General features: G+C 39.4%; 1 protein-coding gene across 28 annotated transcripts in view; it reads left to right on the top strand.

The window, feature by feature from the left end:
* Nucleotides 1-3,672: 3,672 nt before the first annotated feature.
* The window catches only part of SLMAP (sarcolemma associated protein), a 194,358-nt gene continuing 171,728 nt past the window's right edge, over nucleotides 3,673-26,302 (top strand). For all 28 annotated transcript variants that reach the window (XR_012380909.1, XM_025885105.2, XM_073901419.1 and 25 more), the window contains exons 1-2: nucleotides 3,673-3,784; nucleotides 3,990-5,298. Coding sequence is in view for 27 of the 28 variants with exons in the window: in XM_025885105.2 (XP_025740890.1) it covers nucleotides 5,101-5,298 (198 nt within the window). In the remaining variant the exon portion in view is untranslated. The remainder of the gene's footprint in view (nucleotides 3,785-3,989; nucleotides 5,299-26,302) is intronic.

Below are 26,302 nucleotides of genomic sequence, written 5' to 3' on the forward strand. Positions count from 1 at the left end.
CCTTTATTTGCCCTCAGGTCCTTCAACAATTGAAACCCACTTTTGTGCGCCTCTCCTTGTCAAATTCCGGCCCCGTATGCTTCAGTAATATAGGCCCACATGTAATTTCCGTAGAGTCCTGTTCTCTCAAGTTTCTGGGTCTTTGTTTATGATGTTTTCTCGGCCTAAAATTTCATTATCCTGCTACTACCAGAGTAGCTGCCCTACTCCTACTCATTTTTCAAGTCTCAGTTTAAACTACTCCACACTGTTACATGGTCAATTAATCTTTGACAAAGGAGGCAAGAATATGCGATGGGAAAAAGACAGTCTCTTCAACAAATGCTGTTTGGAAAACTAGAGAGCCACAAGCAAAAGAATGAAATTGGACCATTCTCTTACACCATAATGAAAAAAAAACCCCTCAAAAATGGATTAAGGACCTAAATGTGAGACCTGAACCCATAAAAATCCTAGAAGAAAGAGCAGACAATAATTTCTCCAACATCAGCTGCAGCAACATTTCTCTAGATATGTCTCCCCAGGCAAGGGAGACAAAAGCAAACATAAACTATTGGGACCACATCAAAATAAAAAGCTTCTGCACAACAAAGGAAGCAATCAACAAAACTAAAAGACAACCTACTGAATGAGAGAAGATATTTGCAAATGACCTATCTGATAAAAGATTAGTATTTAAAATATATAAAGAACTTATATAACTCAACACCAAAAACAAAATAATCCAATTAAAAAATGGGCAGAAGACATGAACAGACATTTTTACAAAGAAGACATACAGATGGCCAACAGACATGAAAAGATGCTCAACATCACTCATCATCAAGGAAATACAAATCGAAACCACAATGAAATATCACCTTATACTTGTCAAAATGGCTAAAATAAAAAACACAAGAAACAAGTGTTGGTGAGGATGAGGAGAAAAAGGAACCCTCGTACACTATTGATAGGAATGCAAACTGGTACAGCCACTGTGGAAAACAGAATTGATATTCCTCAAAAAATTAAAATAGAATTACCCAACAATCCAGTAATCCTACTACTGGGTAAATACCAATAGTATTTACCCAAAGAATATGAAAACATGGGGCACCTGGGTGGCTCAGTCGTTGGGCGTCTGCCTTCGGCTCAGGTCATGATCCCAAGGTCCTGGGATTGAGCCCCGCATCGGGCTTTCTGCTCCGCAGGAGGCCTGCTTCTCCTTCTCCCTCTCCCCCCTGCTTGTGTTCCCTCTCTTGCTGTGTCTCTCTCTGTCAAATAAATAAAATCTTAAAAAAAAAAAGAATATGAAAACACTAATTCAAAGGGATATATGCATCCCTATGTTTATTGCTGCATTATTTGCAATAGCCAAATTATGGAAGCAGCCAAAGTGTCCATCGACTGATGAATGGATGAAGAAGTGATATATGTGTATATATATATATATATATATATATATGCATATACACACACAATGGAATATTATTCAGCCATAAAAAGAATGCAATCTTGCCGTTTGCAACAACATAGATGAATCTAGAGTATAATACTGAGCAAAATAAGTCAGTCAGAGAAAGACAAATACCATGATTTCGCTCATATGTGGAATTTAATAAAACAAATAAAGTAAAAAAACTAAAAACCAGACTCTTAAATATAGAGAACAAACTGATGGTTACCAAAGGGGGATGGGGGCAATAGTGAAGGGGATTAAGAATACACTTATCTTGATGAGCACTGAGTAATGTATAGAATTGTTGATCACTATATTGTACACCTAAAACTAATATAACACTGTATGTTAACTGTACTGGAATTAAAATTTAACAAATAAACTACTCTGCCATGCTCCCATCACTCTTGATATACTCACAATGGCAAGTATCTTACTATGTCATCACCTAAATTGTGAGCAGCTTGAGGGAGTCAGGGTTATTTTCACTGTTGCAGGGCTTTTCAAAGTAGCTGTTTCCCAGTTGGCATTCAATTAAATATTGATAGAATGAACAAATGAAAGTATGCACAAATAACTTATGAATTCATTCACAGAACTCATTAAGGATTTGTGAAGGGACCTGTATTACTTTATTCCACATAAGCCTAAAAGTGACCAGAAATGAAAACTTTTCATCCTCTTATATTAGAATTTTTCAACATATCTTTATTATTTTTTTTTCCAGAATATAGTATCTGGAACACAGTAGTAAATACATATTTGTTGAGTTAGTGAAGAGTCCTAGAAAAGTACACAAATATACAAAGTCTTTATAATCTAATGCATATTCTTCCCTCCAGACTCACTATGTGCCATTTCTACTTTATCCTGTAATAATGAGTAACAGTATGTAATTTTCATTCATGCATCAAATATTTATTGTCACTATTATGTGCCAGGCACATTGGTCCACTGTTTCAAATAGCTTTGTTTCTTTCTTGCTATTCTCTCTTCCTGGACATTTAAGAAGCCATTCAGCAAATACGTCATTTATTGTGGTTTTCCTACCTTCCTTCCTTCAGTTCAGTTAGTTACCTCCCGGAAAAGGCTGTCCCTGATATCGTTGGTACTCAGTGCTTGCTTCCATCTTAGCCCTCATTACATCAAAGTGAAATGATCTGTGTCTATGTTTGTTCCCTGCCCCCGTCCCTATCCCGCAATACCGAGGTATTGCTTTCAGAGGGCAGGGATGGAGGTTTTGTTCACCTATGTGTCCCCGGGGCCCAGCACAGAATTTAGGACAGGGAGGACAGGGCCAAAACCCTATATCTAAGTATTGAAAGAATTCCCACAATAAGTGAGTTATGTATTATCTCCAAATTATAGATGATAAAAGGAGGCTTGAAAGGGTTTAGAAAAGTTTTAGAAGAGCCCAAGGTCACACAGTGGTAGAGCCTGTTGTCAAAGGAATTTGAAGAATGAAGCCATCATTGGTTCTAAATGAATAAAACTCCTTCCCACCATCTTTTCTTGAAATTTTCGTTTAGATTTTGTATTCTTTCCTTCTATAGCCTAATGACTCCTCGACCACCATAATATTATGAGTGGGGACAATACCTCCTTTTTTTTCATATTGAAAATTGTTTGACCTCTCTCTGGAAGCAACGTGATTTTAAAACTTTCTGAACTCACACACTCGTTCCGGGGTAGAATCTGCATTGGAGTCTTGGGGGGACGTGATAGGTCCCACGAGAAGGGTCATTCGAAATGGAATGCGGGGACTAAGAGTTTTTCTCTGGACAGGATTCACAGAAGGAGCAGGGGGAGGATGGATCTCATTTTTGATGCACAAATCCTGAGACTTGTGGGAATTTGGTTGTTCACACCTAAGGCGGCGGTAGGGGACTGTGTTGCCCACAGTTAAGATGACTGCAAATGAACATCTCCTTCGGATGGGTCTGTTCTCTTCGTTCATTGGTATTTTCAATGAGAAGTATAGTGAATAAAATTTAGTAAAAGTTGGTGTCTTCTTACCAAGATGGTAACGTAGGAAGTTGGCACGTTTTGTTTGGAAAACCTTTAACAGGTCAAATTTTCTCTTGCCCTTAACCAAAATGGTCGTAAAGGTTATCCTATGGTTTGAAGCTTCCAGCCCTTAACTAACATGGCGTCTGGAGCCCGTTAAAAATTAGCCTGCCCTCTTTTATGCCCTTAACCATCATGGCCTCCACGGCGTCTAACACGTGACGACCCGGACTACGGCGCGGGAGAGGGGGTAGGAGGGCCCTTGAAGGGTGCGCGTTCCCGTGGCGGTGCACCGGGTAGGTTTCAGTCAGAGTCACTATGGCGGCCGGCGCTGGCAAGGTAAGGTGAGGCGGCGGCAGCGGCGAGGGAGGCTGGGCCCGTTGTGGCGTCCTGGCTCTAAATCCCCGCAGCTCGTCCGCGGAGAGGTTGGCCGAGGTCGTGGCCAGTCGCGGAGACTGGCGGGGGGCGGGTTGAAGGGGGTGCGGGCTAAGGCGGGCGGGCACCGGCGCCTGACGGCCGTTTGTTTTCATGTTTTCCCCACCAGGTCGGAAAGTTTCCTGCCTTATCGGGCACAGCCTGAGCGTGTCCCACCGGCCGCGAGTGGTGGAGGCTGCGGCGGACCCAGCCCGGGGCCTCCAGGCCTCTCCCCCAATCTCCGGGCCAGCCTCCCTCCCCCACCTCCTCGTCCGCTGGGAGCTGTGGCTGCCGTCCCTGAGATGCGACCCTCGCGGGGGCGACCCTGAAAGAAGGCGGCCGGTGTGCTGAGCAGCAGCCAGGAGCCCAGGCGTTCAGGGACCAACTTCCTGCGGGCCGAGACCCCGGAGCCTCCCGGGGTTGTGCCTCGCTCGGTCCGCACCGGCCTGCAGAGCCAGATCTCCGCCCTGGGCGCGGGGACGCCCGCCAGGTGCCCGGGAGTCCCGACTCGGCCGCTGCCCGCGCTTCTGCCTGTCCCCGCTCCTCGCGCCAAGGACCCCAGCCACTGCCGTCTCGGCTCGTGCCAGGGACCCCGTGCCACCTTCCGGGCGGTCTCCGCGCAGCAGGAGCGATGCAGACTGTCCCGCTGGCGGTCTAGACCCCCTTGCCGCCCCCCTCGCCTCTGCCGTTCCACTCCCCGAAGCCCTCGAAGAGGGGCGGTGGCTGCCCAGGGGTGCTCGGCTACACCTTCCTTCGGCCCGAGAGGACCTCCTGGCCGCACGGAACCGACCCTTCCTTCATGCTGCAGTGCTGCAACGTTTCCGCCACCGAGGGGGAAAAGCGGCCGCGATCCCAAACAAAACACAAGAATTGGTGTGTGACTCATCTGCTTGGATACCTCCAGTCCCCAAACTGTCTTCCAGGAGTTTTCTTGGCCGAAGCTGGCCGATGTTTGAGCCTTTTCTTCCCAGGGAAGAAGATGGACTGAAAGCTGCCCGTTGGGGACTTTGTGCGATCAGGGCACTGCTGGGTTTTAAAGGAGGTGATGGGGCTTGCGCTGGCTTGTCTTCCCACTCAAGTGAAGAGTTGTTGATGTTCACTGGTTATGCTTAGACAATGCGCAGTTTGTTTTAATTTAAAATTTTGGGGGGGATAGGGGTATAGGCTTGTGAAGGGCAGTCCGGATCCGGTGGAACTCCTCTTTGTACCTTGGTAGGAGAGACACCCCCAGTCTGTCCTCGATGCCGTCAGCCTTGGCCATCTTCACTTGCCGCCCGAACTCGCACCCATTTCAGGAGCGCCATGTCTACCTGGACGAGCCCATTAAAATCGGCCGCTCCGTGGCCCGCTGTCGACCAGCGCAGAATAATGCTACCTTTGATTGCAAAGTGCTGTCAAGGAACCATGCTCTCGTTTGGTTTGATCACAAGACGGGCAAGGTAATGTCACCACGTTATCTAACAATCTTTACTTTTCGTTTCCCTTTGCTCTTTTTGCATAATGTATGCAGGATCCCAGCGTTTGCACCCAGAGGAGACTTTCAGCAAGGCCATGGACCAACTTTTTCTGTGTCTGGTTCTATTGGAGATTAAGTTGAGGTGGTTGAATGGAAAACAGAAGGTATTGTAATTAAATGCCTCGGGAGGGCGATGACATCTTGATAATGTGGTCGTTCCCAGTGAAATCCCAAACCCTAATTCATTTTGGGAAAACTAGATAGTGAAACTTGGCTTCTTGCTTCCAGTCTTTTTAGAAAGGTGAATTTGCCGTTCAGTGCTTGAATAAGCAAGCAGCAGTTCCCAAAGCAATGCTGGGAATCTGTGGCCAGTATTACACTGGGGCTCAGGTGTCTCAGTGGTGAGATGTAGTTAACACAGCTTTTAGTTGAGTTCAGATCACGATCTTTCTAGTAAGGACAGTTGTTTGTGTGAATTTACAGTTTTGAAAGATTTGATACATATTTACACATGAAGGAGTAATTGGCAATTTTCAAAGCCAATTTCATTAAGCATGAACAACTGTAACTTTACATTTTCAGAGTTTTGTTTGCAAGTTGGGTGAACATATATGTATTGCTTTTGAAAATCACTTTTTGATGTTCCCTGCAAGAACTTATTAAAAATACTTAATGCATACTTACAGAGGTGATATTTAAAAATCAGTGTTAGGAAATTAATTTACTTTCTGAAATTATATCCAATTCTATCAAATAATTGCATTACCTAGATGTGATAGGATGAATTTAACACCCTTTATTTTTAAGTGTGATCCTTTTGCATTTTTAAGTTGGCACCCTAATTTACTATACATGTGGGTGCTTATATTTTAAGAATACAAGAAAAAAATTAAATAAGACCCTTTCAATTTTTAAAACTTTATGTGTGTGGAGAATATACTGAAGAACTCATTTTTGTGCTTTTACCTCAGGTTTTCGTTGAGATACTGAATCAGTTCCAACTTAGAGTAAGTTATGTAAGACTAATAGGAATACCTTGGGTTTCACCTCCTGACTTTTTGCTCCCTCTTCCTGAGTTAAATGATTAAGTCTTTTTTTAAAAGAAGAATTTAAGTTTTCAATAGTAGTATTTTGAAATGGAAGAAACCTGAGCCTCAGAAAAAAGAGAGAAAGCAATACTTCTGTTGCTACAGAATTAAGGAATTATTACAGAAATCATTTTTCAAAGAAAGGAGGAAAAGATTGCACTTGCATAATACCTATGCCCTGCTCTGTGTGTAAGATGAGAACTGAAAAATATGTTAATTTTTCTGTGTAACACCAGATGTTCATTTACCTATGGAACAGACCCTTTTTTCTCCCTAGAAACTAAAGTTTGGGTGTCTGAAAGACTTCATAGATTACCCATAGTCATTTAATGTGAGTATTCATAGAACTCTTTCCAGCTATCAAATTCAAACATCAGTTAACTGCTAGTGCCTTAACTCAACCAGCTTTGATCTTTTTGTCTAAGCTAAGGTCCAACTTAATCAAATAACAGGTTTGCTTAAAGTACATAATCTGCAAATGCACCTGCTTAACTTTGGTACCCTACTCAAAGGAGACTCAGATTTTTTTCTTTTACTTATTTAAAAAACAGTGATTACATGAGCAGTGCTTTTCATGGCTATACTAAAACCCCCACAATAGGTTATTTTGAGATGGCTTACGGATGGATCCATAGTGAGTATTGTATGAATTGAGATGACCTGTTAAAATTTTGAATGGATTTGTAATTAGAAAAACTTATCTTTAAAAGATACACAGCTTATTTCTACCATTTTCACTTTTTTCCTGCTCTAGCTAAAAACAGGATGTGAGGCCATTACTTAGGTATAGATATAATTATTGATTATTGCACAACCTAATCTAGTTAAAACAAATAACCTGTCAGATTTGCCATGTGATCAAATTGTTTTAGGAATAAAGTTATTTAAAATTTAGGTTTGCACAGACATATTTTTATTGAGCACCTATTATGTGCCAGGTATCCTGAGGCACAATTCCAAAGAAAACCCACAGTTTGACCAAATATCACTTACTGTTTTCTATGTGTGAAATTTCCAATTTGAGGATTTCTGCTATAATTGTCTCATGACAAATAAGTCATTGAGCCTAATATATATTCCCAGCAAATTCCTTTATACAATAACATAATCCCTTCCTATAAGCATCACCTCAGGCAAGTTTTTATTTTTCAAACATCTCATCTCTAAGCTTTAGTTTTCTGGGGATAATAGTGGTACCTACTATTGTTTTGAGGATTGAGATAATCATGTAAATTACTTAGCACCCTGTTTGTGGCCCTTATTAAGGGCTTAGTCCTTAGGGAGGAGGGTGTTTGAGGTGGGGGGAAGAGCAAACCATCTAGGCAGCTCTTTGCAATTTCTATAGTGCTGTGGAGTCCTAGGAAGGTAATGAGAATTGTTTTTTCTTTCATGTGATGGCATATGTAGAAGTAATCTTTTAAATTGAAACATATGAAGTTGAAAACTTTGTTCAAATTAGCACTTTCCCTGGGCGGTGGAGAATTGGAGTAATACGTACCCTTTGGTTGACTTTTACCTTGTGATTTTTGCATTCTGCACTGGCCATTATAGGAGACCCATTAAAAGCTGGAAAAAGTAATAAACACTTGAAACTTTCTGATATTCAAGTAATACATATTCATTGTAGAAAATCTGCAAAACAGGGCGCCTGGGTGGCTCAGTTGGTTAAGCAACTGCATTCGGCTCAGGTCATGATCCTGGAGTCCCGGGATCGAGTCCCACATCGGGCTCCCTGCTCGGCGGGGAGTCTGCTTCTCCCTCTGACCCTCTTCCCTCTTGTGCTCTCTATCTCATTCTCTCTCAAATAAATAAATAAAAATCTTTTAAAAAAAAAAGAAAATCTGCAAAACATAGGCACATGGAAATCTAGGTGACACTTTTTTTTTTTTTAAGATTTTTTTAATTTATTTGACAGAGAGACAGCGAGAGCAGGAACACAAGCAGGGAGAGTGGGAGAGGGAGAAGCAGGCTTCCTGGCGAGCAAGGAGGCCGATGCGGGGCTTGATTCCAGAACCCTGGGATCATGATCTGAGCTGAAGGCAGACACTTAACGACTGAGCCGTGCAGGCGCCCCTAGGTGACAATTTTTAATGCTAAGTTTGTGGAGTGTGTTATGGTACCGAAAACCTGCAGGTTGGAGGGTGACAGGTTTGTCATAGAGTGGAATATAATACGTTTTCCCAAATCATCTATTCAGGGGTGTAGCAGTCCGTTATTGCCCTGCTTGGATGCTGACCCTGTGTATCATACTTCACTTCTCTTTGGAGGTCAAGCTCTTCAAATTAGATGGCATATAATAGAATGGTTATTAATCCTTCTTTTGACCAAGGTACCACTGAACAAGCAAATCTACCCATATGGTGGTTACATAGGAGTAGTGAGTGGACTGCCTCCTTCTGAGTTGAGTCTCTGTGGACAGGTGATAGTCTAATGTTTGATGCAGTAGTCTCTTTCCACTCTCACTATAGTTTACTTAGGAATTAGTTATAAGTGATAGTAGTATTCTACTTCCATTTTCACTTTGTTTACTTAAATTCAATGCATATTTTTGAGCACCTGTTCTATAATGATCTGTTTTAATGGAGGGCACAGTGGTGAGAGGGAAGAAAACAAGAACTGGTTAGAAATTGTTATTCTTTCTGGGAGCTTATATTTTGGATACAGAGGGTGACTATACACCTTAATAACAGTTGATTGAGAAGGGCGCCTGGGTGGCGCAGTCTGTTAAGTGTCTGCCTTTGGCTCTGGTCATGATACCAGGGTCCTGGGATCGAGCCCTGTGTCAGGCTCCCTGCTCAGCAGAGAGTCTGCTTCTGCCTCTTCCCCAGCTCATGCTCTCCCTCACTCTCTCTCTCTCAAATAAATAAAATCTTAAAAAAAACAAACAACAGTTGATTGAAATAAAATAGTATTAAGTAAGTTTAAATGGCAAGGGTGATGGTGTTTGAATTAGACTTTACAATAGAAGTGGATAGGTACACCTTAAGAAAAGGTCTTTTTGGGTGGTTTTTGTATGTTTTGGGTGGATGAGAGTAGAATAAAACAGACAAGAGCAGGTAATTTTGAATGAGTTTGACATCTTCCAGTCACTGATGAAATTGATTTTGTTGGATTGGAGTTTTTTGGAGAGTATCTATGTGTGAACATCCATTCTGTGTGACGTTTTTATGTTTGTATCTCTTTTTTATAAGTAGTTGTCAGACTCTGGAAGAGAGGGTGTCTGCCTTATATGTCTGTTTCTTATTTTGTGTAAAGCAGATGCTGAGTAGCTTAAGCTAAGGAGATAGTTGTGGAGTGCCTTGATTACCAAGCTAAGAGTATGGACCCATGTACTCTGGAAGGCCAGGGAAAGTTCTTTGCAGGGGACTGACATAGCAGAACCACCATTTAAAAGTGATAGAACAACAGTATGTAGGGAGGCCTTGGAGCAAGGACAAATGGGTAACAGCTTAATTAATACTTGTTGTGCGCTATGTACCATACCCAGTTCTGAATGCTTTACATGCTAATTTAATCCTTAAAGAACTATTTAAGATAGCTGCTTATTTTTCCCATATTAACCTATGAGGAAATTAAAGCACAGAAATATTAGATTAGATTAACTTGCCCGGGTTCACAAAGCTAATAAATGGTAGAGTTGGGATTTGAATGTCGGTATTCCAACTTTTGACTCTTAGAGTCTAGAACCCAAGCTCTTAACTACTCTGCTGCTGCAAGGCTTTTAACAGTTTAGATCTGATGTCATATTGTCAGGGCATTGACCATATTCACAGTGGGAATAAAAATGATTAAATGCCAGAAAGTGAAAAAAGATAAGAATATTAACTTGCTCATTAGGACTTTAGCAAAAAGAGAGGTTCTGTAAGTACTGGAGATTTTAGGATGGTTCATGGATAGGTTACAATTTAAGTTAGACCTTACTTAGGACTTTTATTTTTTTTAATAATTTTTTATTGTTATGTTAATCACCATACATTACATCATTAGTTTTTGATGTAGTGTTCCATGATTCATTGTTTGTGCATAACACCCAGTGCTCCACGCAGAATGTGCCCTCTTTAATACCCATCACCAGGCTAACCCATCCCCCCACCCCCCTCCCCTCTAGAACCCTCAGTTTGTTTTTCAGAGTCCATCATCTCTAATGGTTCGTCTCCCCCTCCGACTTACTCCCCTTCAGTCTTCCCCTATCTTCTTCTTCTTTTTTTTTCTTAACATATATTGCATTATTTGTTTCAGAAGTACAGATCCGTGATTCATCAGTCTTGTACAATTCACAGTGCTCACCATAGCACATACCCTCCCCAATGTCTATCACCCAGCCACCCAATCCCTCCTACCCCCCACCACTCCAGCAACCCTCAGTTTGTTTCCTGAGATTAAGAATTCCTCATATCAGTGAGGTCATATGATACATGTCTTTCTCTGATTGACTTATTTCACTCAGCATAACACCCTCCAGTTCCATCCACGTCGTTGCAAATGGCAAGATTTCATTCCTTTTGATGGCTGCATAATATTCCATTGTGTATATATACCACATCTTCTTTATCCATTCATCTGTCGATGGACATCTTGGCTCTTTCCACAGTTTGGCTATTGTGGACATTGCTGCTATAAACATTGGGGTGCACGTACCCCTTCGGATCCCTACCTTTGTATCTTTCTGGTAAATACCCAGTAGTGCAATTGCTGGATCGTATGGTAGCTCTATTTTCAACTGTTTGAGGAACCTCCATACTGTTTTCCAGAGTGTACTTAGGACTTTTAAAATAAGGCAGATGTAAATAGAGTCAGTCAGGGGAAGGAGTTTTGGGTGGGAAGAATTGCTGAAGTAAGGGTATGAAAGCAGGAATGATATGTCACATTGCAAGGAAGTCATTGCAAAGGAAGAATCTTCAGAATTTGTCAATCAAGATAGTTTCTTTTTTTTCTTCCCATATCTAAACATGACAGCAAAGATCCTGGCCTCAGCTTTTGGGACAATGGCAGATTATTGATTTTATTTGTTTGTGTATTGTTTTACCAATTTTTTTTGTTGATAGAAGTAAAAATGTCATTAAGAGGTGCTGGTTTTTGTGAGAAAGTAATATAATTGACAAATGTTATGTTTAAGGCACATTGATGTAAACATGTTCAGAAGGCCAGGTTGTATATCCAAAGCACACTTTCATTTCGTACTTTTCACAATAGTGGAAAATTAATGAAATCTTACCTATTCAAGTTAAAAATCTGGATGGTGTATATACTTAAAGCTTTTTTTTTTTTTTTTCCCTGCCTAGATATTTGACTTTTCTCCTTAGGTTGAATTTACTCTTTGCCTTCTCAGGCTCCTATTTGGTTTTCTCAAGTGGTATTTATGTTAGAGCTTAGTATCTATTCTCTTCGGTAAATAGGGAGGAGAGTGTCTGTCATTTAGACTTTTAAGTGAAAAGACTGTGAGATTGGTTCTTCATGTATTGTCAGTTACTTGAATCAAGAAAAATGATGGCACTTGTTAGCTATGGAAACGTTCTAAGGACTCTTCCTGTGCATGTTTCTCCCATTGCCACGATAAGTAAATGAACAGTTTATGTCTGCCCCAAAATCTTGGTTATTGCCCCATTAATTTTTAACATGATGTACAAACCCCTTCAAAATCTCTTATTTCCCTTTTTTCCAGCTCCATCTTCTATTACTTTTTTTTCCTTTACTCCAAACTGTGCAGTAGCTGTGTGACAGTGCTCTCTGTTCCTAGAACAAGTGCCTTTTTTGCTGTTTTGTCTTCCAGAATGACCTTTCCCCTTCATCCCTTGAGGCCCAGTTTCAATGTGAAACCTTCCCTAACTCCCACTGACTAAAGAATTAATTGCTTCTTCCTTTATACCCCCATAGAACTTTGTATATAATTTCATTATGGGACAGACAACAAAATAACTATAATGCAAATGTGCTTGCCCTGCCAGATGTGAGCTCTTGAGAACTAGAGGATAGGCACTACATAAATGTTTGAATGAGTGAAATGTGAACAATGGAGCAGTCTGTACTTCTGCAAACCCTGAGGAGGGTCAAAGGGCAGAAGGTCATTTGAGTTAGTCCTTAATTTGAGATCATGGACTCAATTACCAATAGATAGTCTTTGTAAAAATCATTACTTATTGAGAATTTGCAGTGTGCATGACAGTTTGCTAAGCATTTTGGGACTGTAGATTTATCTTGTGTTTAGTGACATTAATTTTGAGCTCTTACATATATATCCATTCTCATGCAAAATAATACTTTTATTTTAAGGGTTTTATAGTCAGAGTGCTTTCTTATTTCACTTGATCTGTATAACACTCTTAGGAAGTAGGTAGAGCAGCTACAGGCTGGATACCTTTTATCCAAAAGGAGTTGGATGTTTAGAGGTTATTTGTACAAGGTCATCTATTAATAACTATGGGAGTTGGGACCAAAATCTAGATTTTTTTTCCCCCTTGAAATGAAAGCCAACTATTAGACATTTATTCTAAGCTATCTTATTATGGACTGAACAATTACTATAATGAAAATCTGTCTTTTGCTCTCTTGAAAGATAATCTAAGCTATTATTTTCTGGGTGCATAACTAAAATGCTTGTCATATGACAGGCTTCCAAAGACTGCAAGAACCTGAGTTAATTATTTCTCTGAGTCAACTAGCATTTTTTAAAACATACCTCTGATATTTCCAGCAATAAATATATTTTTTCTTAGGCTTGCATTCAGGCAACTGATTCAGATTTGGGTGTTTATGCAAATGAATGAAACAGCCTTGGAAAAACTTGCCTCCCCTGTAAATTTTTTTATTCTTTAAAGAGAATACCTGTGGGGCACCTGGGCTGCACAGTTGGTTAAGCCTCCAGCTCTTGGTTTCAGCTCAGGTTTTGTCTCAGGTCCTGATCTCCGGGTCGTGAGATCAAGCCCCTGATGGAGCCCTACATTGGGCTCCGAACTTGGTGTCGAGTCCGCTTGTCCCTCTCCTTCCCCTCTGCTACTCCTCCTGTGTGCTCGCTCTCTCTCTCTCAAATGAATGAATAAATAAAATATTTTTTAAAAATATAAAGAGAATAGCAGATAGGTATAATGACAGAAGTTTAAAAAGTTTATGTAGGCACTTGAAAACATGGAAGTTTTTGGTGATTGGTAATGTATCCTTTGTCAAATACAATTTGGGTTAGATTTGAATTTAAAGATATAAGAAACGTTGTTTTCTTATTCATTTGAATTAAGGATTTGTCAACACTTGCAGGCTTATAGTTTTATCTGCATTTATAACTACTGACTTGTTCTAGCTGTGGGTCCAGCAGAAATGAATTTCCAATATGGACTTTTAAGCTGTTATTTCTTATTTTTTACTTATACAAATAGCAGGAATACATTCTCAAAAATTCAAGCAATAGGAATTATATAGAGAATAAGAGCATATATATGGTCTGAACACAGATACCTCTCTTCCTCTTCCCCTATTCCAGAAGTGACTGTTGTTATTAATTTGGTATGTAATTTTCCCAGAACTCTTTCTGTGGATTTACTTACTGGGTATGTAGATACAGAAACAGTTTTTTGTTGTTACTTTTTTTCATAAGTGATTGGATCATAATTTAAAATGTACTTTTTAGCTGATGATATCAAGTGAATTGTGGTAAGCTTTTCTGAAATATGTTAATATGCTCTGAGTTCTGACCAGCATCAAGACTGCTGTAAAATTATCTCATTTAATCCTCACAACAAACTTTTGAAGTGTTTAGATAGTGTTATTGTCCTGTTTACAGATAAGATAAGAAGACTGAGGTTCAGAGAGGTGAAGGAATTTCAGGGTAACAAAGATAGATAGTGGTGGAGTCAGGATTCAAATTTCAGTCATCTAATTGCAGAATGCACACTTTTGGTCTCTCTTTTTTGCTACCTCAGCACTCTTAGTCATTATTAATCTCATCACCAACCTGTTAGTGAAAAGTATATCAGAAGAAAAAATGCATTGAAATAAAAACCTTATTGTCTATTAACTCTAAGATATTTTAGAGGTTTTTTTTTTAATTTTTAGAAGATTTTATTTATTTATTTGATGGAGGGAGAGGGAGAGAGAGACAGCGAGAGCAGGAACACGAGCAGGGGGAGTGGGAGAGGGAGAAGCAGGCTCCCCACTGAGCAGGGAGCCCGATGCGGGGCTTGATTCCAGGACCCCGGGATCATGACCGGAGCCGGAGGCAGACGCTTAACGACTGAGCCACCCAGGCGCCCCGCCCCTATTTTAGAGTTTTAATTGAAGATTAGTTCCTCAAACAGTATTTATTAATCACTTAACATTTTACAGGTTGAATAAAAGCACCTCTTTACATGAAAAGATATTGGAGTATCACTGTTCAGATATTATATGGAAAAAGATATTTTTTTCTAAGTTTAGTATGTTTGGAGGTTCGGTTTTAAGTAGAATGTGTGTATATATAAATATACGTATGACCCCCCCATACATAAAATCTAATGTAGAAAAAATGACTTTTGTTTTTTAATTGTTTATTGAAATACTAACTATATTATTAGGTGCTAGTTATAAAATTCCTTACATTTCAAAAATTTGGGGATAGAAAATAAGATCATGCTGTATGTTACCAGTATATCTATGGTAGTTATGCTTGTAGAAGAGACAAAATTTGTAGTTCTGAATTGTTTCAGTTTGCTTGGTGAAAAGGAATGTTATAGAGTTACTGTATAACCCAGCAGTTTTACTCCTAGATATATACCCAAGAGAAATGAAAGCGTATGTCCGTACAAAAACTTAGATGTTTTAATGTTCATAGTAGCATTATTCATAATAATAAAAAAGTGGAAAGAACCATCAACTAATGAATGGGTAAATAAATTGTGGTATACCATATAATGGAATATTATTCAGCATTAAAAAGGAATTAAGTACTTATACATACTACAACGTGGATGAACCTTGGAAACACTATGCTAAGTGAAAGAAGCCAGACACAAAAGGCCACATGTTGTATAATTCTGTTCGTCTGTTTGTGTGAAATGTGTAGGATAAGCAAATCCATAGAAAGAAAGTAGATTAGTGGTTTCCAGGGTTTGGGAGTAACAGAGTGTTATGGTTAACTTTATATGACAATTTGGCTAGGCCATAGTAGCCGATTTTTGGTCAAATGCCAGTTTAGATGTTGCTCTGAAGGTATTTTTAAAAATGTGATTAACATTGGGGTGCCTGGGTGGCTCATTCGGTTATGCGTCTGCCTTTGGCTCAGGTCATGATGTCAGGGTCCTGGGATCAAGCCCCATGTCAGGCTCCCTGCTCAGTGGGGAGTCTGCTTCTCCCTTTCCCTTTACCCCTACCCCCCGCTTGTGCTCTGTCTCTGCCTCTCTCTCAAATAAATAAAATCTGTAAATAAAATATAATAAAATGTGATTAACATTTAAATCAGTAGACATTGAATAAAGCAGATTACCCTTCAGAATGTGGGTGGGCCTCATGCAGTTAGTTGAAGCCCTTAAGAGAAAAAACTGAGGTTCCTCTGAAGAAATTCTGTCTTTATAGAACCATCATACTCAAGACTACAAGAGCAGTTCTTGCCTGAGTCTCTAGCCTGCTGGTCTGCCCTGCAGATTTCAGACCTGACAGTCTACACAGTCATGTGAACCAATTCCTTAAAATAAATCTCTCTCTTTATATATACACACATCCTGTTGGTCCTGCTTCTCTGAAGAACCCTGACTAATAGAGGGAGTGACTAGTAAATAGGTATGTTTTTTTTTTTTCAGGTGATGAAAATGTTATAAAATTGATTGTGGTGATGGTTGCACCACTCTGAAATGTGTACTTTAAATTAGTGAATTGTGTGGCATGTCAATTATATCTCACAAAAGCTCTTCTAAAAAAAAGAATGTTAGATGGAGTAATAGCTTAGTGAAAGCAGATTAGGGTGTAGGAAGTAGAAGAGTGCGGAACAACCGTTCAAATGTGGGTGAGATTAGCAGAGCCACTTTTGAAGTACCTGTAGCTTAATATTTGTCACTACTTCTTTTTTTTTTTTTCTTTAGAGAGAGAGAGCGAGAGAGAGAGCATGAGAGGGGAGAGGGTCAGAGGGAGAAGCAGACTCCCTGCTGAGCAGGGAGCCCGATGCCGGACTCCATCCCGGGACTCCGGGATCATGACCTGAGCCGAAGGCAGTCGCTTAACCTACTGAGCCACCCAGGCGCCCCTTTGTCACTACTTCTTAGTGACAAATATTCTTAGTACTTATTGGTTAGATGTTCTAAAAAATTTAGTAGATGGAGAGTGTGTTTCCAATATTGAAATGTTTGTTAATGGGCACAATTTTGATATTACTAAGAAGCTGTAGTGCCAAGGTCTTAATGTGGGAGTTGGGAAATGTTGGAAAGATAGAGTTGAAAAGCCCCAATCTGAACCTGGGGAGTTTAAGGTAATAATTTTATTCACCAGTGAATCTTTTTCTTTTTAATTGAAGTATAGTTGACACACAATGTTACATTAATTTCAGGTGTACCACATAGTAATTGTACCACTCTACGTATTATGTTATGCTCACCACAAGTGTAGCTACCATCTGTCACCATACAATGCTATTATAGTACTGTTGACTATGTTCCCTCTGCTGTGTCTTTTATCCACATGACTTCTTCATTCCATAACTGGAAGTCTGTATCTCCCACTCCTCTTTACCCATTTTGCCCATCCCTCCACACTCCTCCTGTCTGGCAGCCATCAGTTTGTTCTCTGTATTTATGGGACTGTTTCTGCTTTTTGTTTATTTGTTTATTCATTTGTTTCATTTTTTAGATTCCACATGTAAGTGAAATCATATAGTATTTGTTTTTCTCTGTCTGGCTTATTTCACTTAGCATAATACCCTCAAGGTCTGTCCGTGTTGTCACAGATGGCAAAAGCTCATTCTTTTTTTTATGGCTGGGTAATATTCCACTGTGTGTGTGTGTATGTGTGTGTATGTATGTGTGTATATATGTACACATATATACACACTACATCTTCTTTATCCATTCATCTGTCAGTGGACACTTGGATTGCTTCTGTATCTTAGTTGTTATAAATAATGCTGTAATTAACATGGGGGAGTGTCACCAGTGAATCTTTTGGGTATGTAGGCACATAGAGGGTAGTAAAATATGAGAATGAATAATGTTTTCTTGACTAGAAAAAAGTGTTCACTTAAATTATAGTTGAACTTAAACTTGGGCCATTATGCATTCCTACTCTTTAACAAGTATCTGAGTGTCACATGCTTGCATTGTGGTATAATGCCCAGTAGGTAGTACTGAAAAATAGAATTATAACACAAATAAGTCCAACAATAGAAGTATCCGTGAATCATTGTTTCAAAGTAGCTAAGGGAGTGATGTATTCCTTCCCCCAGGATTGGGGGCAGAAAATGTGGAAGGAAGGAAGAGAGCGTCACAGAGAAAGTTGTTTTTAAAAAAGACTGCTGTTTGAAGAGTGAGTAGGGTTTTGCTAGCTGCATAGAAAAAGAGCAGAGCATTCCAGGGGTGCCTAGCTGGCTTATTTTGTGGAGCGTGGGACTCTTGGTCTTGGGGGGTAAGTTGGAGCCCCACGTTGGGTGTAGAGATTACTTAAAAATAAGATCTTTTTAAAAGTGGGGGGCAGGGCATTCCAGCCCAAGGGAACAGTATGTATTTGAGGCAGAAGAGCCTAAAAGAGAATGGTGTATTGTGGGAAATGCAAACCCAAAGTTAATGGAGTTGGGGAGGGGAAAATAGAATTATCAAGTCTTTGGGGTAGTTGGGCACTGCTGGCAAGAGGGGCTAGGGGAGGCAGTGTGGCTAAAGGTTAAAGATTCTGGAGCTGGACTACCTGAGTTAGAATCCTGGCTCCATTGCTCGCCAGATACGTGACCTTAGGGAATCTCTGTGCTTCACTTCCCCATATGTGAAAGCAGGCTAATAGTGGGATTCACCTCATAGAACTATTGTCGAGATTTAGTGAGGATTCATGTAAAGCAGTTAGCAGAATGCCTGGCATAGAATGAGCACTCAACAACTTGCCGCTGTTGTAATTTTTCTTTACTTTAGTTGGTGTGTTTGCGCAATAAGACCTGTATGCCTTTTTCCCGTAAGTGGGCTTTTTCATTGTTAAATAGTTTTCTCCTTTGAATGTCTGTCTTTAGAGTCTCCTGAAGTAACTAAATTATTTGAAACCTTGGAACTCCTTTTAATGTGTTAAAGAAATAGTGTGATATAATAAAAAAACAAATATTCGGTCTTCGTCCCAGCTTCTTCTAAAACTCTTGCAATCTGTGGAGTGATGAATGTCTTTTGTATGCTGATAAGATGACTGGAGGCTGGGGGGATCCTAGTAGCTTCAGGATGGGGGGGCTGGTCACCAGAAAGACCAAATGATCAGAGGATTGGACCTTTCAGCCCTGTTTAACAATCTCCAGGAAAGGGGGTATGGGCTGCAGATTGATCTCTATAAAAACTCTTAGCTATTGAAATTCAGGGACCTTTGGGTTTGGTGAACAATATGAGGTGCTAGGAGGGTGGTTCACCGGGAGAGGGCATGGAAGTGCCTTCCCCCAGACCTTGCCCTGTGCATCTCTTCCATTTGGCTGTTCCTGAGTTGTATCCTCTATAATAAACCAGTAATAGTAAGTAAAGCACTTTCCTGAGTTCTTCGAGTCATTTTAGTGAGTTTAGTGAGGTGTGAATTAGGAATCCTCTGAATTTATAGCTAGTTGGTTGGAAGTATCAGTGACAACTTGGGACTTTTGACTGGCATCTCAAGTGGGTGCAGTTTTGTTGGACTGAGCCCTTAACTTGTGGAATCTGACATTAATTCCAGGTAAATAGTGTAAGAATGGAATTGAAGGACATCCAACTTGTATTGGAGAGTTAGAGAAGTGATATTAGAAGACACCATGCAGGGGCGCCTGGGTGGCTTAGTCGTTAAGTGTCTGCCTTTGGCTCAGGTCATGATTCCAGGGTTCTGGGATCGAGCCCCGCATTGGTTCTGTGCTTGGCGGGAAGCCTGCTTCTCCCTCTTCCACCCCTGCTACTTGTGTTCCTTCTCTTGCTGTGTCTCTCTCTGTCAAATAAATAAAAAATCTTAAAAAAAAAAAAAAAAGACACCATGCATTTAATGTCAGAATTGTTGTGTATAAAAATAGTTCAAATAGGGGTGCCTGGGTGGCTCAGTTGGTTAAGCATCTGCCTTTGGCTTAGGTTATAATTCTGGAGTCCTGGGATTGAGACCCATGTTGGGCTCCCTGCTCAGCTGGGAGCCTGCTTCTCCCTCTCCCTCTGATGCTCCCCCTGCTTGTGCTCTCTTGCTCTCTTTCTCTGTCAAATAAATAAATATTTTTAAAAAATAGTTCAAGAAGTCTTATAATTAATATCCATTATCCAATACTACCAACTTTGTAGAGTTTCCCTGTTAATAACAATAAAAATCAGTAGCATACTTGGTTTGCCTTACTTGAAGATTTGAAATGAAAGGAGCTGAGTAATATGATGAGAATCTAGTCAGTCATCAGGGAGTATGTAAAAGAGCACATGTCCTCTATTAGCCAATGTGGGACATAATAAAGGATTAAGATGTTACTTCAGTCTTCAAAGAGGTTAGAGTTTAATTTGGAAGCCAAAACTAACTTCCATAAACAATTAGGAAAGAACCTGCCTCCTTAGTGCAGTAGGCAGTGCGCGTCAGTCTCACAATTAGGAAAGAATTAAGTTCTAAATGGAATTAAGAGCTCTATGTGATTAAGGTAGGGAAGGCTTGTTTAGGAAGGGGGACTTGAACAAGATCTTAAAGATTTAAGGTAGAACATAACATGTCCTGGATGCATAAAGGTCTACATAAAAAGGCATAAGCTTAGAAAGATAGTCAGGAGACAGTTGTATTTTTTTTTTAAGATTTTATTTATTTATTTATTTGTCAGAGAGAGAGAGAGCAATATTAGGGTGATTGGAAAGTGGTGAAGATTGGATTTATAGGTGTAGTGAATAGGCAAGATTTAAAGGTTCCAAGGTATGAGTTCTTATTTTCAAGATTGTTTCTCTCTTGGCACATGAAAAAATTGTGCTGTGTGCATCATTTTAAGGTGTATTTCTTTTGTCAGTCATTTTAAATTCTGGAATACATTCATTTAAATACCATTTCTGATTATGCCAGAAGTATAGATTTAATATTTTGAGTGAACAATGAAGGAAGTTAAAAAGATAATGATGAAAAAAATAATGCATGTGAATGTCAAAGTCAGAGGCTGGTGTAAAGTGATAGACCCTATATCAGACTTCCAGTAGAAATATGTTTTAAAGCATAAAACTTATGTGGAATTACTAGTCTTGCCATTTTAAAGATTTTAAAAAGAGAGAATGGGGGGAGGGGCAAGAGGGAGAGGGAGTTGGAAAGAATCTCAAGCAGACTCTGTGCTGAGTTCGGAGCCCAACGTACGGCTCCATCTCACAACCCTGAGATCATGACTTGAACCAAAACAAGAGTACTTTAAGCCTACTGAGCCAGGCACCCCTTGCCATTTTAAATTGATACTCTAAGCTGAGTTTTGGTTCATAGTTACCAGTTGTGTGGAGGTGGTTTTCAGAAAAGCATCAGTCAAGTTTATTGGCACTGTACTTGGTTTTAATAATTCTTCCCTTACTAGTGACCTGATTTGAGAATTGTATCAAAATTTTATCCTTTGTTTTAGCTGCAGCTATTTTGAAAGCTGATATAACGATAGGTAAACTGTTAATGTGTGAGAAAGTAATTAAAAAGCACTTTCAAATATCAGGTGTTGTGTTATAAAAATTAGTAAATATTCCTTCCTACTTTTACTAATTTTTATTTATTGCTGCATTGTCACTGTAGCGGTATGGAGGCTTAGGTGTGCTAGTAAATTATAAATTTTGAGAATTATTTTCTGAAATGAGTGTTTTGTTATAGGCCTGCTGATTAACTGTTACATTCTATGCTTCATATATAAAGTAATTCTGATATTTAAGTGCTGCTTCCAAAATATTATTCCCCTGAAACAAAATATTTGTAGTGTTGGTATCTGAATGTTGGGGCTGGAGAAAAACTCTTCAAGTTTTTAAGTTCAGTTACTTTTAAAAAGACTTGCTAGAAGAGGGTTCTCTTTCATTTTTCTGGAATCAAATGTTATAGCTCCAGTTTTATGACTATATAATACTCTGATAGTAGCAGTTAATTCTGTTATCCAACTCATTTAAACTGCCAGCTGTCTTTTGCTTTTGAATTTTGAATTCTCTGGTTGTGTGCAGAGTTGGGCTGGTTAAATCTGATTTATGTAAGACCCTAATAAGCACTACAATGTTTATGTGTGTTTTACATTGTTACTTATATTTTCCATTTTCTGTTACTGTCACATGCAAGCTTGCATTAATTCAGACTTTGTGGTTTTTATCTGTTGGCTATTTTATTTTTTTATTTTATTAATGATTTTTTAAAAAATACTTTAATCTGTACGCCCATTGCAGGGCTTGAACTCACAACCCCAAGACCCAAGCGTCGCATGCTCCAAAGACAGGCGCCCCTCTGTTGACTATTTTATTTTTACTTTTTTAAGATTTTATTTACTTAGAGAGAGAGAGCACAAGCCGGGGTGGTGCGGGGGGAGGGAGAAGTAGACTCCCAGCTGAGCAGGGAGCTGGATGGGATGCGGACTTGATCCCAGGACCCTGGGATCATGACCTGAGCCCAAGGCAGATGCTTAACCAACTGAGCCACCCAGGCACCCCTAAAATATGGATATGTTTGGTTAAATTCTTGTTATTCTAAGTCAGAATTATTAAGTGAAGGTTTAATGCTTTTCTTCATGTAATTTTACTGAATGCCACAATTCTCACTGATTTATCCCTTTTCTTAATATTTTGAACGTTGATCATGTTTATCACAAAACTTAGCCCTTGATTATGTATTATTCTGGGTTAGCTCTTTAATTATTATTTAGTTTACAGTCTCCTTAAAAGTAAGTGTAACAGCCTATCCTGCCTTATAACAATATAGATGCCCCATACAATATAGGTGCAGTGCCTAGTATTTAGTAGGTAGTTAAAAAATTTATTGCCAACACTTTCTCCAAAGGAATTATAGAAGTACTAACTTAAGAAATTTGTCTTTTATTTTTTTAAGCCTCTTAGAGTATGGAGTATCTTTATGACCTTGGGGTAGGGAAGGGCATAAAGAATTCACAAAAATGCACATTGGAGTAAAAGATTGATAAATTCAAATATGTTAGAATTATTTTTTTCATTAAAATGAAAAAAGTGAAGAAGAAAAACAACTAGGGGAAGATACTTGTAAAACATATGACTTGCAAAGGATTAGTGTCCAGAATATAGAAAGGATTTGTTCAAATTAATAAAAAATGCAACCCAAGGGCAAAAAAATGGCTAAAAGACACAAAATAGAATTTCACAGAAGAAGAAAGAAGAATGACCAATAAACTAACACCAGATGTTCAACATAACTAGGGAACTGTAAACTTAAACCTTCAGATACCGTTTATGCTCACCTAAAAAGTTGAATAGGGGCCACTGGGTGGCTCAGTCAGTTAAGCATCTGACTCTTAATTTCGGCTCAGGTCATGATCTCAGGGTTGTGAGATGGAGCCCTAAGTCGGGCTCTGTCTTTTGGGCATGGAGCCTGCTTAAGATCCTCTCTCTCCCTCTGCCCCTGCCCACCCCTTGCTCATGCAGGCTTTCTCTCTCTCTCTCAGAAAATAAATAAATAAAATAAAACAAAAAAATGTTGAGTAATATTGGGGTGCCTAGCTGGCACAGTCAGTAGGGCAAGAGACTCTTGATCTCAGGGTCCTGAGTTAGAGCTCCACGTTGTATGTAGAGATAACTGGAAAAAAAAAAAAACACACCTTAAAAAATTGGATAATATCAAGTGTAGATGACACTGTAGAGCAATAGGAACTCACGTGCTCTGTTGTTGATTTGATGAGTTACAGTGACTGATTTTTGAATATTAAACCAACTTTACATTCCTGGGATAAACTCCACTTGATTATACTGTATTTTTTTTAATATACTGCTAGATTTGATTTGCTTATATTTTGTCAAGGATTTTTGCATATGTGTTTGTGGAGGATTAGTTTTAAATGCTTGGTAGAATTCACTAATGAAGCCATTTAGGTCTGTTTGTATTTTATTTATTTATTTTTGTGTGGAAAGTTGTTTTTTTTTTATTTTTTTTTTAAAGATTTTATTTATTTGACAGAGAGAGACAACAGCGAGAGAGGGAACACAAGCAGGGGGAGTGGAAGAGGGAAAAGCAGGCTTCCCGCTGAGCAGGGAGCCCGATGCGGGGCTCGATTCCAGGACCCTGGGATCATGACTTGAGCCAAAGGCAGACGCTTAACCAACTGAGCCACCCAGGCGCCCCTGTGTGGAAAGTTTTAAACTATCAGTTGAGTTTCTTGATAATTGGGACTTTTCAAGTTACTTATTTCTTCTAGAGTTAACTTTGGTAGTTTGTATCTTTCAAGAAATTTGCCTATTTCATCTAAGTTTTTGGGTTTATTGGCATAAAATTATTCATAACATTACCTTATTATTCTTTTTTTATCATTTTTTAAAAGATCTATTTACTTATTTGAGAGAGATCACACGAGCAGGGGGAGGGGCAGAGGGAGAGAGGGAATCCTTAAACACACTCCCTACTGAGCATGGAGCCGGATGTGGGGCTTGATCTCCGGACCCTGAGATTATGACCTGAGCCCAAATCAAGAGTCGGACGCTTAACCAACTGAGCCACCCAGGCACCCCTTATTATCCTTTCAATGTCTATAGAATCTTTAGTGATATCACCTCTCTCATTCCTGGTATTGGTAATTTGTGTCTTTTCTCTCTCTCTCTCTCTTTTTTTTTTATCACTTTGGCCAGAAGTTTATCAGCTTTATTGATCTTCTTAAATAGTACGTTATTTTAAATGGAGCTTTCTCAGTTATTTTTGTTTTCTATTTCATGGATTTCTGATCTTACCTTTATTATGTTTCTTTTTTTTTAAGATTTTATTTATTTGAGAGAAAGAGAGCATGGGGGGTGGGGCATGGGCAGAGAGAGAAGGAGAAGCAGACTTCCTGATGAGCAGGGAGCCTGATGTGGAGCTCGATCCCAGGACCCTAGGATCATGACCTGAGCCAAAGGCAGATACTTAACTGACTGAGCTACCCAGGCACCCCTATTATGTGCTTCTTTCTGCCTGTTATGGGTCTAATTTCCTCTTCTGTTTTCTTCTTTCTTTCTTTTTAAAGATTTTATTTTTTTGAGAGAGAGCGAGCAAGAGAGAGCATGAGCGGGGGGAGGAAGAGGGAGAAACAGACTCCCCTGCTGAGCAGGGTGCCCGGTGTGGGGCTCGATACTAGGACCTTTGGGATCATGACCTGAGCTGAAGGCAGACACTTAATTGAGCCACCCAGGCGCCCCCCCCATCCGTTTTCCACTTTCTTAAATTGGAAGCTTAGATCATTGATTTAAAACCTTTCTTTTTTTTAAAAGATTTATTTACTTACTTTTGTTAAGTAATCTCTACACCAAACATGGGACTTGAACCACGACCTCAAGATCAAGGGTCACATGCTCCATCAACTGAGCCAGCTGGGCACTCCAAGACCTCTCTTTTTTAATGAAAGCATGTAATGTTCTATAACCATTTTGATAAAAAAGTTGACATTGTTAATATGCTAAACTGTGTATACCTAAGGAGACAGCAGTTCTTCACCTAAGTGTGTACTCTAGAAAAATGTTTTTATATCTGCATCAGGAGACATGTTCAAGCAGTTTTTAGTTGTCTTTTCCATAATAGCAAAAAACTGGAAGTAATCCAGATGTCCCTCAACAAGAATATATAAATAAATACTTCTGTTAATTTATATCATGGAATATGGTACGGGAATGAACATGAATAAACAATAGCTGTGTATATCAATGCAGATGAATCTCAGGAATGTTGAATGAAAAAAGCAAGTTGCAAAGGAGTACTTAGACTATGATGCCAGTTAAAATAAAACTTAGAAATCATGATACTTATATATATGTATGTTACTTCATGCATAGTAATAGAATAATAAACTATTTCTTTGAGAGGGAAGCAGAGAATGAATACAAAAATAGCTAAATTTTACATAATATATGCTGGAAAGTGTTTTAAATACTTTACAAATATATATTTAATTCTCATAATTAAATGAGTACCTGCTATGTGAAGCAGGCACTATTATTGTTCTCATTTATGAATAAAGGAGCTTATAAATAAGAGTGCAGAAAATCTTAACTACTCTAAATCACTCTGCTAATAAGAGGTAAATCCTGTAATCAAACCCAGGCAGTCTGGCTCCAAAGTCTGCACTCTTAACCATTAAGCCATACTGCTTGCCCTTATGGCAGGGGCAGGGGTCTTCTCAGGCTGGCTGCTAGGTACTTAGAAGTTTATTTTAATACTCTTTAGTTCTTATTCCTATGTTTCTGTTTATTTTTGTATGTATGATACTTCATTAAAATTTTAAAAGAGGGCGCCTGGGTGGCTCAGTTGTTACGCGTCTGCCTTCGGCTCAGGTCATGATCCCAGGGTGCTGGGATCGAGCCCCATGAGCCCCACGTCCAGCTCCCTGCTCGGCGGGAGACCTGCTTCTCCCTCTCCCACTCCCCCTGCTTGTGTTCCTGCTCTCGCTGTCTGTCAAATAAATAAATAAAATCTTTAAAAATAAATAAAATTTTAAAAGAAAAGTAACAGGTCAAGCTAACTGAAAAGGAATGTAAGAAACATAATCCCCTAAGCCATATCCTAAATGGAAGTTTAGGAATTCAGTATTATTAATTTTCTTTAACATATGTCCTAGATACTAATAGATCTTAAAATATTAAAAAATCAGATAGATGA

The sequence above is a fragment of the Callorhinus ursinus genome, unplaced genomic scaffold (genome assembly GCF_003265705.2).
Source record: "Callorhinus ursinus isolate GAN/ISIS: 27379988/994484 unplaced genomic scaffold, GSC_fseal_2.0 scaffold15, whole genome shotgun sequence".
NCBI lineage: Eukaryota > Metazoa > Chordata > Mammalia > Carnivora > Otariidae > Callorhinus > Callorhinus ursinus.